General features: G+C 39.3%; 1 protein-coding gene and 1 pseudogene across 1 annotated transcript; both read right to left on the bottom strand.

Moving 5' to 3' along the window:
* Positions 1-2,198: 2,198 nt before the first annotated feature.
* LOC130419820 (myosin-7) lies at positions 2,199-3,200 on the bottom strand. The gene is given in 5 exon segments (XM_056746796.1): positions 2,199-2,342; positions 2,429-2,524; positions 2,613-2,717; positions 2,829-2,999; positions 3,079-3,200. Coding segments are annotated over 4 exon segments (510 nt in total). The 5' UTR covers positions 2,994-2,999; positions 3,079-3,200.
* LOC130419821 (myosin heavy chain, fast skeletal muscle-like) lies at positions 3,087-12,412 on the bottom strand (annotated as a pseudogene).
* Positions 12,413-13,894: the final 1,482 nt, after the last annotated feature.

Genomic DNA, 13,894 nt, shown 5'->3' with positions numbered 1-13,894 from the left:
TGGGTTTAGGTCTGGAGACTGGCTAGGCCACGCCTGAACCTAGATATGCTTCTTACAGAGCCACTCCTTGGTTATCCTGGCTGTGTGCTTCGGGTCATTGTCATGTAGGAAGACTCAGCCTCGACCCATCTTCAATGCTCCAACTGAGGGAAGGAGGTTGTTCCCCAAAATCTTGCAATACATGGCCCCAGTCATCCTCTCCTTAATACAGTGCAGTCGCCCGGTCCCATGTAGAAAAAACCCCCCAAAGCATGATGCTACCACCCCCATGCTTCATAGTAGGGATGGTGTTCTTGGTTCTCATCATTCTTCTTCCTTCAAACACGTTTAGTGGAATTATGACCAAAAAGTTATATTTTGGTCTCATCTGACCACATGACTTTCTCTCATGACTCCTCTGGATCATCCAAATGGTCATTGGCAAACTTAAGACGGGCCTGGACATGTGCTGGTTTAAGCAGGGGAACCTTCCGTGCCATGCATGATTTAAAACCATGACGTCTTAGTGTATTACCAACAGTAACCTTGGAAACGGTGGTCCCAGCTCTTTTCAGGTCATTGACCAGCTCCTGCCGTGTAGTTCTTGGCTGATTTCTCCCTCACCTTTCTTAGGATCATTGAGACCCCACGAGGTGAGATCTTGCATGGAGCCCCAGTCCGAGGGAGATTGACAGTCATGTTTAGTTTCTTCCAATTTCTAATGATTGCTCCAACAGTGGACCTTTTTTCACCAAGCTGCTTGGCAATTTCCCGTAGCCCTTTCCAGCATTGTGGAATTGTACAATTTTGTCTCTAGTGTCTTTGGACAGCTCTTTGGTCTTGGCCATGTACGTAGTTGGATGCTTACAGATTGTATGGGTTGGACAGGTGTCTTTATGCAGCTAACGACCTCAAACAGATGCATCTAATTTAGGATAATAAATGGAGTGGAGGTGGACATTTTAAAGGCAGGCTAACAGGTCTTTGCGGGTCAGAATTCTAGCTGATAGACGGGTGTTCAAATACTTATTTGCAGCTGTATCATACAAATAAATAGTTTAAAAAAATCATAGATTGTGATTTCTGGATTTATTTTTAGATTATCTCTCTCACAGTGTACATGCACGTACAATGACAATTTCATACCCCTCCATGATTTCTAAGTGGGAGAACATGCAAAATAGCAGGGTGTTCAAATACTTATTTTCCTCAATGTATATATTTTAAACCTTTGAACCTCTTTTGTCAGTATCTTGTTCATTTGTTTAACTAACTGTTCTCTATAAAATAATAATATCTTACTTTCCACTGCTTTTATTTCCAGCAAACGTAATGTTAATATTTAAGGAACATAATATTGATTAATTACCATAACTAGAGACAACAAACTAAAGACACATTGATATATAGAAATGGAAAAGTCTCTAAACACGGTGGGATGGGGTGGTCTATATCAAAAGTAACATCTAGTTTGGCCACCAGATGGAGTAGATCTCTTCACTTTACATGGCCGTTTCTTTTCAATCTTCCCTTATGAGAATTTTTACTGCGAGAACAAATAATACATGGTTACTTTATAGTAAAACCATGCAATAAATTTTACCAGTTTTACTACAAAACCACGATTAATTTACCATGCGGGTTGTCCACTTAAACCAATGCATTTACAAGTTCCTGGACTTTTTTGGAATACGGCCCTAGAAATCATTGGTCTGTCATAAAGGACAATCAACAGGTAATAGTTCTTCAGTAGTTCTATGCCTTTATGTTAAAAAGGCCCAATTTGTTTTCTTTTGTCAACTAAGCAATTCTCAACCGTGTTATCCAATAAAGGTAAAAATACAATTAAAGGTTAAAACATCCAATCAGGCAAACCTAAATTTGGCTAACAGTATTTCATAAGTATAGGTTATTTTATAGTTGTTAGCAAAATGTAACCTCAAATATGGTGACCCAAAAACTAAAATAACACAGATGAATGAAATTCTAATATGTACAGGTTTATTTCACAAAAGCAAGAAAGGTACAAGACAATCATATGACATGATTGAAGTAGATGCTCCTTTAAAGTTTTAGAAATTCACTCTTTGGCCTAGGAAAGAAGAAAGTGTTAAATTTGAAAGAGTAAGAGTAATTTTAATCATCAAAAAACTATGCTCTTCATTAAAACTAAAATACTTGCATGTATGCTATTTGATAATAATACTTTATGTAGATACTCATCTACTAACCTTTCCAACATCTCGGCTCTTGGCTCGGAGTTTGTTGACCTCTGACTCAGAAATGTAAGCACGCTCCTCAGCCTCCTCAAGCTCATGCTGCATCTTTCTTAACTTGGATAAGTGAACGTTGGCTTGTTCCTCCTACAGAGTCAAAAATCGGATTATTCTGAGATTAAAAGATCTTAGATGGTCCTAAGGTCTTTATTATTCTCAAACCAAATACTTACAGACTCCTCAGCCTGTCTCTTGTAAGCTTTGACCTTCAGCTGAAGCTTGTCATCCATATCCTGAAGTCTGGTAATGTTCTTCTTATCCTCCTCAGTCTATAAATATCAAAACAAACAGTTACTAGATTCAACCTTTATCATTAATGACAAATTGGTTGAGGATGGTGTATATGTACGGTCATACATGGTAGGTGAGTTCCTTCACTCTCCTTTCATATTTGCGGACACCTTTAACTGAATCAGCTCCACGTCTCTGTTTAGCCACAACTTCAGCCTCAAGCTCATGAACCTGAATAAGGACATATGCCAACCCATGATATAATATACATAAATAAAATAGAATGACATTAACAAAATATCCTTATCATGACCGTGAATATAAGACTAAAATAAATCTTACTCTGGACTCCAGTTTCTAGAGTTGTTTCTTTCCTCTCTTTATGGCCAAATTCTCCGCCTCATCTAGACAGTGCCGCAGATCCTTCACTGTGACCTCCACATTCTTCTTCATCCTCTCCAGATGAGAGCTGGTGTCCTGCTGCTCCTTGAGCTTTTCAACCATCATTGCAGCCTTTAGGATGAATAAAGAAATACATTAACTATACACGTGACTAAAACCCTTTGGGGTCAGCAGTTATTTTTTTTCTCACATCTGAGATTGCTTTCTTGGCCTTCTCTTCGGGATTTCTTGCTTCCTGTACAGTGTGATCAACTTCATTCTGGACCGGAACAAAGTCAGCCTCAAGTTTCTTATTGGTGCTCAGGAGACTTTTGTTCTACAGAATGGATAAACACATTGAAATGGGGAGCACTGTTCAAAATTCAATAAGACAAAATTTGTTGTTACCGGAGAGTGCTGTTATGGATTGTGAGAAAGGACCCAAAAGCGAAATGCAAGAAAGAAGTCTTTAATAAAGATAAAGCAACAGTCCAAAAAACAGAAATCCTCTTCAGAGATAAATTCCAGCAACAGCAGTCAATACAATAAGCCTTATAAAAATATCCTCATGGGAAAAACCAAACTTCAGCAAAGGGAACAGGTCTGGCAGCGTGAAGCCTCAGTCTCTCAGGGGAGGTACAACACACGGCTGGCAGGTAGATAGCTTCAGGCTAGCAGACATCAGCAGGTAAACTGGACAGAGTACAAAGCAACCCGATAATCAGCAAACACAGAGTCATAAATAGTACAGACCGGATCCAGACAGGACTCAGACTAGACAGGAACATAGACCGACGAGAAAGCCTCTGCGTAGATGACTCTTGGAAATAATCCGGCAACGAAGCAGGGAAATGGGAAGCTAGAAGTAGCAAACACAATCAGAGGAAAGGAGAACAGGTGTGAGAAAATTAACAAATGCTAATAGCAAACTAGAAACAGCTGAGAAGAGTGAAACCAGTAGAGGGAGACAAAGATGGATACCAGAACCATAACAAGTGCAGCAGTCCAACACGCTCACTGGCATCCACCAGCTCTTGTTCAGCCACTTTGCGGCCTCTCTCTGTCTGCTCCAGAGCAACTCTCAGCTCCTCAATCTCAGCCTGCATCAAAGTGTTTCTGTGCTCCACCATGGCCACCTGCTCCTTCATGTCTTCATGTCCTCTCACGGCATCATCAAGATGGAGTTGGGCATCCTGAACATATCATTAGTTTTTCTATAAATTTGTGTCTAAACTTTAACCTAAGATACATTAGAATATACAAAGAACTTAGACATTGAAGGATATTATTAAAGTCATAGGGAATTCACATACTTTCAGTTGTCGCTGAACATTCCTCATCTGTTTCTGGGCCCCAGGAGCCTGGCGATTGGCATGGCTCAGCTGAATCTCCATCTCTTTTAGGTTTCCCTACATCTTCTTCTTGACTCTCAGAGCATCATTTCTGTACCTGACTTCAGAGTCCAGTGTGCTCTGCATGGACTCAATGACTCTCTGGCTGTTTCTCTTGATCTGCTCAATCTCCTCATCCTTCTCTGCAAACTTCCTGTCAATCTCACCCTTCACCTGATTCAGCTGAAGCTGGAAACGGAGAATCTAGGATTCCTCATGCTCCAGGGTGCCCTGTAAAAAGTAAAAAAAAAAGTCAACCTGTTATAAAAGGCAAGTAAAATGTTAATCTTGTCATACTCACTACAGCCTCCTCCAGGGCGGTCTAAATCTCAGACTTCTCGGTCTCTACTGCTTTCTAGGCCTTTTCCATCTCATGAATGCTCTTGCCGGTCTCACCCAAGTGCTCAGTCAGATCTGAGATCTGCTCTAGAGGTGAGAAACAAAAAACATTATCAGTATGAAATGTCAACACATTAAAGATTAAAAATCTATTCAACATTTAAATCCTACGCTGGAGATTCTTGATTACTCTCTTGAGTGTCTCCAGATGATCCAAAGACTCCTCATAGGAGTTCTTCATCTTGAAAAGTTCAGTGCTGAGTGAGCGAGCCTCTTTCTGGGCACCTTCTAGCTCTGCCTGACCCTCCTCATACTTCGGTCTCCATTTTGCCAGAACCTTTGGGTCAGAGTAAATATTATTAGTTGTAGAATCCTGAACATGTAGCTCCTTTCTCAAAAAAAAAATCTAATGTCAAAATTAATTTACCTTGTCAAAGTTCCAATGGTTCTTGTCAAGGTTACCAGCCAACCAATTTGCTCTCTCCACATCAATCATGAGGTCCTTCACTTCACCCTGTAGTCTCTGCTTGGTCTTCTCCAGAGAGGCACATTTGGAGGTTACAGCCTCAACTTGTTCTTCTGCCTCTTGCAGATGCTGAGCCAACTTCTTCCTGTTGTGCATATTGTAACCATCATTCAAAACAAACTGTTGTGTAATTTTTTTACAAATGTAATTTTTTCGAGAATAGGACTGTGGAGAACAGACAGGAACATATTTGGATAGACCAAATGGGGGGTGAGAACGGCAAACTTCACTAGATTTAGGAATAGAGCTTGGGCCGGCCGCAAGTGCACCCGCACTTCCTTTTGGTACTCTAACCACAAGGCAATTGGCGCCGACATAACATGTAGTGTAAAAAAACATTAAAACATATTTTTTCAGAAATTCATACTTGGCCTCTTCAAGTTCCTATGTGCGCTGGATGGCATCAGTTTCATATTTGCTTCTCCACTGAGCAACCTCACTGTTTGCTTTAGACATTCCCCTCTGGAGCTCAGCCATTGCCTCCTGCTCTTCCTCAAAGTGCTCACGGAGCAGGTCACAGTCATGACGGGCTGACTGCACTGCATGTGCCAAAGCATTCTTAGCCTAGAAGAACAAGTCAGATGCTACTATCTTTGTTTTGTAGTTAGTTACAAATGTGAAGGAGCAATGATTCTGTTATATTACCTTAACTTCCTCTTCAATCTTCCTTTTAAGCTTCTTAATTTGTTGAGTGAAAGCTTGTTTGCATCTGCTAAGCAGAGAACAAGAGCTTCCTTCTCCTCCAGCTGACGGCCAAACTCACCTTGTGAGATTTAGAGTGTTTGTCACGTTGTGCCAATATTTTATTCATTGTGCCTGTTTATTTCACTACTGTAGCAGTAATTCAAAACACAATTAAGTTGCATTTATCAAAACTAAATCTGGCAATTACAAATTTGCGTTCAGTAGAACTGAATAATAATATTATTATTTTAATAAAAAAACATTAAATAGGTTTAAATTTGAAATCAATAACAAAATAAACAGTATGTTACCATTTTCAGTTTGAAGTCTTGCTGTTTGAGCACTAAAGTCATTCAGCTGGCGGAGGTTCTCATCATTCTTGGACTTGATTTCACTGAGTTGGTCCTCCAGTGTGCGGCACATCTTCTCAAGATTGCCCTGAAAACAACAAAACCATTAGATCTTTAAGAATCGATGTCATGTTTCATTTATTCTTCTACAAAAACAATTCTCAACCTTTGCTTTGGCAACAGTCTCCATGTTGCTGGAGAGATCTTCAATCTCCATTTTGTATTCACTCTTCTCTTTCTCAAGCTCCTGCTTGACATGCTGGAGGTTGTCGATTTGCTCTCCCAGCTCGGCCACACCGTCTGCCTGTTTCTTGCGGAGGGCAGCAGCGGTAGCTTCATGCTGAAGGGTGGACTCTTCCAGATCACGACGCAGCTTTTGAAATTCAGCTTCACGCTTCTTGTTCATCTCGATTTGAGCAGCGGTTGCTCCTCCGGCTTCCTCGAGCCTATCACTGATCTCTTCAAGTTCCCTGGAGAGATCAGCTCTCTGCTTCTCAACCTTGGCACGAGCAGCACGCTCAGCCTCAATCTCTTCCTCCAGTTCCTCAATGCGAGCCTACAGAAGCAGGTAATCAGACACACTTTAAGAATATTGAATTTACCTTTTTGAACAATTTACCTTTTTAAACAGACTAAATTAATACCTGAAGCTCCTTGATCTTCTTCTGAAGTTGAGCTCCAAGAGATTGTTCATCTTCAATCTTGCTGAGTAGCTGGCTTGTTTCAAAGTCTTTCCTGTTATAATTGAACAAAACCATGTATGAAACGTAACAAGACAGTAGTATAGTTTTAATTGAAGCATGCTTTTTTTTTTACTTTTTTAGCTTCTCATCAGATTGCTGCTTGTCATTCTCCAGGGCCATGATGGACTCCAGGGCCAGTTTTAGGTCTCCTTCAAGTTTTCTCTTGGCTCTCTCAAGGTCCATTCGAAGCTTCTTCTCTTGCTCCAGGGAGCCCTCAAGCTATGAGACATCAACATAGACAATGTTTTAAAATAAATGTATGCAAACATATATAATAATAAATAATAAATTGAGAACAGTTACTCACATCATCAACTTGTTGCTCAAGCTTTGTCTTGGATTTGGTCAGGGTGTTAACTTTGTCTTCCTCTGACTGGAGATCATCCAGAGTCTGCTGATGTGCCTCTTGGAGAGCTATTTTCTCCTTTGTGAGTTTGGCAATGCTCTCATCCTGAGATGCCATTTCATCAGTCAGGTTCTTGACTTGTGTAAATTGTGATTTTTAGATTATTTTGTCGCGTTCATAATCCGTGACAAAATATTTTCTGCAGTAATAAATACAAAGGTACTTTTTGCAATCACAAACCTTATTCTCAGTGGCATGTTTCTCCTTCTCAACTTTAGCCAAAGTGAGCTCCAGGTCATCAATGTCTTTCTTCAGTTCAGAACACTCATCCTCAAGTTTCTGCTTCTTGGCTGTAAATTTAGCTTCAAACTGGATTTTGCTCTTGATCAGACCCTCACACCTCTCCTCAGCATCTAAGAGATTATCAGATTCCTGAAGAAATAAATAGATTTCTATTTGAAAACAAACAAACTAAATCTCAAAACATTTGACATTCAATGAATTCAGTGAAAAACACTCATAGAGGCTACTTGCAGCTGCAGATCATTTTTCTCTTGAAGCAGAGCAACCATCTTCTCTTCAAGCTCCTTCTTTTTGGCTTCAGCTTTGGCAAGATCTTCTTTGCATTTTGCAAAATCCTCTTTCATACTTGACAGCTCCTTCTCAGTCTCAGCACTCTTTAGCAGAGGCTTAATCTTGTAGTAAACCTTCATCCATGGCCAGTGTTTAACATTCATGAATGAGCGGATGTTGTATTGAATGGTGTAAAAAGACTCCCTTTGAAAGAATTGTCATTAAAATGATTAAATGTGGGAGTAAATGTCATTAAAAAAGATATTTTTGTTTCATTTTTATTTATGACAGCACTCACCTCCTCTCCATCATCTTCACAAACTCTCTCCTCATGAGGAAACCACGGCAAAGAGCCTGAGTCATTGTGACCAGAGCAGCCAGTTTTTCATCACGCATTTCCTCAAAAATACCCAGAAGACCAGCTTTGAAGAACACCTGCATGTATGAACAATAATCCAGAGATTAATTTAATTTGAACTAGCACCAAACTAAATATCATTGTTTCTGTAACTTTGATCATTTTTTAAGTATAATGTGAACATTTGTGTGTCCAAATCTGTACTCTTCATGATCAACATCGATGGATCCCAGGAGTTTCTCAGAAGCTTTCTTGTTGTCCATGAATTGTCCCTCAGGGATAACACTGGCATTCAGTACCTTGTATCTGTGGATGAATCAAACTGCTTTACATCTTTGATTTAATGAAGATTGGCCTCAAACAAGAAATGGTCCAATTTACCTCTGTTTGAAGTCAGCATAGAGGATTCGGCTGGGGAAGCCCTTATTGCAGATTCTGATACCCTCCAGTACACCGTTACACCTCAGCTGGTGGATAACCAGGTGGTTCTCCATGAGACCTATAAAAACAGTGGATGGTATGACTTTGGTTGATGAACAACTCCTCTCATTAACATAACTGTATGTCCTTTTACTATCAGAATAAATGTTAGTTCTTTATGATGTTACCTGGAGTCTTGGACTCATTGGGAATCAGACAACGTACGAAGTGAGGGTGAGTACTCCTCAAGTTGGTCATCAGTTTGCCGAGATTTTCCTGTAACATCGCTCACAGTTTCAGTGTTATCATTCATCATTAATTCTGTAATTATGTTGTTTTTATAATTTTGGAAAATGACATACTCTGAACTGAGAAGACACTGTCTGCATGGAACCACCCTTCTTCTTGCCTCCCTTGCCTCCCTTCTCTGTTTAAAAAGGATAAAGACGAATACATATACTATAATGACAAGAAATCTGTGCAACACTAATTTAGAGTTAGGATAATTGGAAAAATCATTACATTAACAAAGTGGGTTTTTTAATTACCTTCAACAACAGGTGGGTAGAAAGTACTCAGCAATTTGACAGAAGACTTCTGGTACAGCTGAATAACAGACTCATTCAGTGGATCCTTGTTCTTGTCCAGCCAGCCAGTAATGTTGTAGTCCACAGTTCCAGCATAGTGAACCAGGGAGAAGTGAGCCTCAGGCTTGCCTTTGACAGGCTTTGGTTTCTGGAAAGCATTACACTTGCCAAGGTGCTGATCATACAGCTTGTTCTTGAACGTTGTGTCTGAGGCCTTGGGGAACATGCACTCTTCTTCAAGGATGGAGAAGATACCCATGGGCTGATAAAAAAAGTGGAGTTTTACTTATATCACACAGATTCAAAATTAAAAGATTTGCATGAAGAGTTCTATAAACCAGTCAAAACCTTCTCAATAAGCTCAATGCAAGCAGCCAAGTCCATGCCAAAGTCAATAAACGCCCAAACAATGCCCTCCTTTTTGTACTCCTCTTGTTCCAGCACAAACATGTGGTGGTTGAAAAACTGTTGGAGTTTCTCATTGGTGAAGTTGATGCACAGCTGCTCCATGCTGTTGTACTAGAGAGAGAGAAAAACAAATATTTGCAGATAACTGGATATGAATCAGTCAACTTTGAATGGAGAAAAGAGAATCATTCTTACATCAAAGATCTCAAAGCCAGCGATATCCAGAACACCAATGAAGAACTGTCTGGCTTGTTTTGTGTCCAACATCTGGTTGATACGAACAACCATCCACAAGAACATCCTCTCATAGATGGATTTGGCCAGAGCACTAACCGAGTTGTACACCTGGATGTAGAAAACAGTTACATTTAATCAGATTCTATAATTATAAGGCAAATTCATAATTTTCATGTTTAAAATGTACCTGTTTGCATGTTAGTACATACCTGTGGCACAGTCTGACCTTTGGTCACATACTCACTTCCGACCTTCACTCTTGGGTAGCACAAAGCCTTCAGCATTTCAGCAGAGTTCAAGCCCAAAAGATAGGCAACCTTGTCAGCCTCTTCAATTGTGTGGTTGAAAATGAAAATTTGTTCAATTTAATGCCATAAACAATAAACATTTTTTGACATGCCGATAGTACCATAAAGTCTCACCCTCTGTGCCATCAGGCTCAGCCTGCTCTTCACGCTGTTTCTGCTTGAACTTCATGTTACCATGATGCAGCACAGCTCCAGTGAACTTGTAGATGGCCATCTTCTCCTCACCACTGAAGCCCAGAATGTCAATAGCAGTCTAGAAGTTACAGAGAAGGATGAGCCAAATAATCAGGCATATTTATTATATCTACAATACCATTGCCTTAACTCAAATAATAATGATTCACATCAGTGGCAACCAGCTCCTCTTTATCATCAATGCTTGCCACTGTGAGCTGACCCTGACTGCACATGGGGAAGTCATAGGGGTTTGTCGTGATGAGCGTCATTTCTGTAACATACAAAGGTTATTTATGATTATTTCACAATATTAAGTGGCATTTTAAAGAGTACGTAACATGAGATGACTAAAATGTAATGTTTTAAAGTAATCAGTCTGCCAAGTTGTATATCCGAAGGTGAACGAATGGCAAAGGTATTGGCTTGAAAAAAGAGATTCGACTCTGAATCATGCAAATAAGTCGTCCCTAGTCCGATTCAAGAAACACTGCAGATTTATGTCACATAGAGTCTCCGCCTTTGTTTTGCTAGGACTGCCTGCGACAACTTCACTCTTCTCCCCCAAACACTTCAGCTCGTTAACCTCATTCGCAGTAGACCAATCACAGTAGACTAGACCATCTGACAAATCTCATCAGACTAGGCCAGTGGAAAGTCAGTCAAGAAGTAAGGTAAGAAAAACTGGCTATTATTACGAAATAGGGTTTTTACACCTTCTATGTACATAAACCTGTTGTTGGAAACTATATAAACCAAAGTTGGACCTTAAAAATCCCTAGTTATGTACTCTTTAAAGGTTTGAATGACACGTGTGCACCTACCAATCAGCTCAGACTTGTGGTTGGTCATCATCTGGTAGAAGATGTGGTAGCCTCTCTCATCTGAAAGCTGGAATGTCACTCTAGACTTCTCCAGCAGGTCTGGTCAAGAAATTAAGTACTTAATAGTATTCAAACAAATGTCGGTTAGGAAATATTTTTTACGGTCTCTTACATGTTTCAATATCAGCACTAGCGAGTTTTCCAGATGTGCCAAAGTGAATTCTGATGAATTTACCCTGTTTAGATAAAATTAAGTTGTACTTGTTATTGTGGCAATAAGCCTTTCACGATAAATATTTATATAAAAATATAAAATACAACTAATTGTACTGCATGGAATTGAAAACTTACGAAACGAGAGGAGTTGTCATTTCTCACTGTCTTGGCATTACCATAAGCCTCAAGCAAAGGGTTAGCAGCAATGATCTGGTCCTCAAGAGATCCCTGTGAAGTTAAGCAGTTAATGTATTAACTTAAATTAATAATAATAATATTAATAGAAAGTTCTATTTTTATGTATTAAGAACATTGCTTTTTGTATCACACCTTCATTTGGCTGACACCTTCTTTCTTCTTGTCAGTATGCACTGCAACTGTGGCAAAGTACTGAATGACACGTTTAGTGTTTACAGTCTTTCCAGCACCAGATTCTCCACTGGTTTATAAGAGATGATCATCAGACAGAATATGATAAGACATGTAAAAATTTCATGAAAGGAATGTATAACAGTAACTATTTAAACATCTAATAAAAGTAAATACATACGTGATCAGGACAGACTGATTCGCTCTGTCTGTAAATTTAATGGTAATTTTGTTTAGATAAGTTTCATTAAATCCGAAAAACCCTATTTTCAGAAACCCAAATCATCTTGCCATTCAAAATGAAGCTCTTACCAGTGAGCATGAACTGATAGGCATTGTCAGAGACAGAGAAGATGTGGGGTGGGGCCTCCATACGCTTTTTGCCTCTGTAGGCAGACACCACTTCTGCATCATACACTGGGAGCCACTTGTAGGGGTTCACAGTAGCACAGAAGAGTCCTGAGTAGGTCTGAAACGAACAGAGAAACCATCCGATTGCAGCATCACAGTCATAATGAACTTGAATGATGTTTTACTTTCTGCTTTACTTACATAGATCATCCATGCTGCGTAACGCTCTTTGAGGTTATACAGCACAGAGGGTTCATTGAGATGGGTCATCATGGCCATGTCCTCAATCTTGTCATACTTGGGAGGATTCATTGGGCAAACATCCTCCTCCTTAACAGTTTTCTCCTATTAAAGGCAGAGTAGATCATTTGGAAAATGCTAATGTTTGCCTGCTAGCAGTGAAATCATGCAATCCCCATCCTGAATCACCATCCAAAGTCACACCTCCTCCAAAACACATGAGCATGCGCACAGACCAGAAGCTGTTGCATCAGTTCCAGTGAGATCATTTCGCATTCACTGGTGAGAAAACATTAGAGTACAAAGTGAATTACATCTACAGTAGCGAACATCTTCAGGTACCTGCTCTCTGTCCCCCATTGTCCCGCTGCCTGCACATCGCACATGAGCGCGCTGATGACGTATGATGTTTGCGTGCATATGGTGCACAGTTGGATGCATAAAACGCTGACTGAAAATGTACATATGATGTATCATTGCCCTTGGACCGAGGGCTGTAATTATTCCAATATTTTTGCCCCTACACCTTTCACAGAAGGTATATAATTATTAAAATACCAATGTGTTGCTTTACTTATTGATTGCTATCAGGATGTTATGAGACTTTCAACCAGCATGACAAAAACGTTTCTGGAGAGGATTGCCTACTCAGCCTTTAAAGCGATTCAGATGACATTGAATTAGAATTTTTTGATGATGATCTTTGAGAAATATGGATATTTTACCTGCTTAGTATCATTCACAATAACAGTGACTTTGGCACCATCTTTGCTCTTGATTGTTTGCCATAAACGGCCATCTCTGCGTCAGTACTCATGGTGGCAGGTTGCTGGAAAACATTTGATGGAAATAAATCGATAATAAATATAATACAAAAAATGTATTAATAAACACAATATTAACATTTAAATGCATCACACATGCACATATATATTTATATACATATATATAACAATAATGGCTAATTTTGCTAAAAAGTTGAGCTTTACGAGAGGGCAAACCCTGAAAAATAGCTAATCTGAAAAATAGTTTCTCTAGCCCCACGAACAAACATAATGTCACTGAGACAAAGTCAATTCACAACAAAACATATGAATGAGAACATAGGAAATACTAATTCACATGAATAAGCCACCTGGTAAAATTGCTATAAATTCCCATCAGATTGCATTGATATTTATACTATGAAAGATACCACTTATTTAAATTCAATTTGTTTAAATTCGTGCTGGGTGATTCCCTTCACTAATTCCCTTGAGACTGTGTACAATAGTTATCTTCTATTTAGTGATTCTAAATCCTTTGATTACCAATATATGAGTACATGTCTTAGGTATACAAAAACAAGGCCTTGAGTGGCTGCATAGACAGGCAACACAGATAAAAACATATATTCCAAGACAGTATCCTATTGTGAAAACCACCTACCTTCCTTCTCCTTGTGACCAGACTTATTTCCCAATGCCCTGTAAAACATTACATTTAAATTTCTATGATTAAACAATGATTTTGATTTTATTGTGTCATAATATGTCAATTTGAGGTCAATATCAATTGCTGTCATTGCAAAGTCAACAGACGCT

This window comes from Triplophysa dalaica, chromosome 4 (genome assembly GCF_015846415.1).
Source record: "Triplophysa dalaica isolate WHDGS20190420 chromosome 4, ASM1584641v1, whole genome shotgun sequence".
NCBI lineage: Eukaryota > Metazoa > Chordata > Actinopteri > Cypriniformes > Nemacheilidae > Triplophysa > Triplophysa dalaica.
Note: the sequence above shows the minus strand (reverse complement) of the source record. Positions and strands in the feature narration are given on the sequence as shown.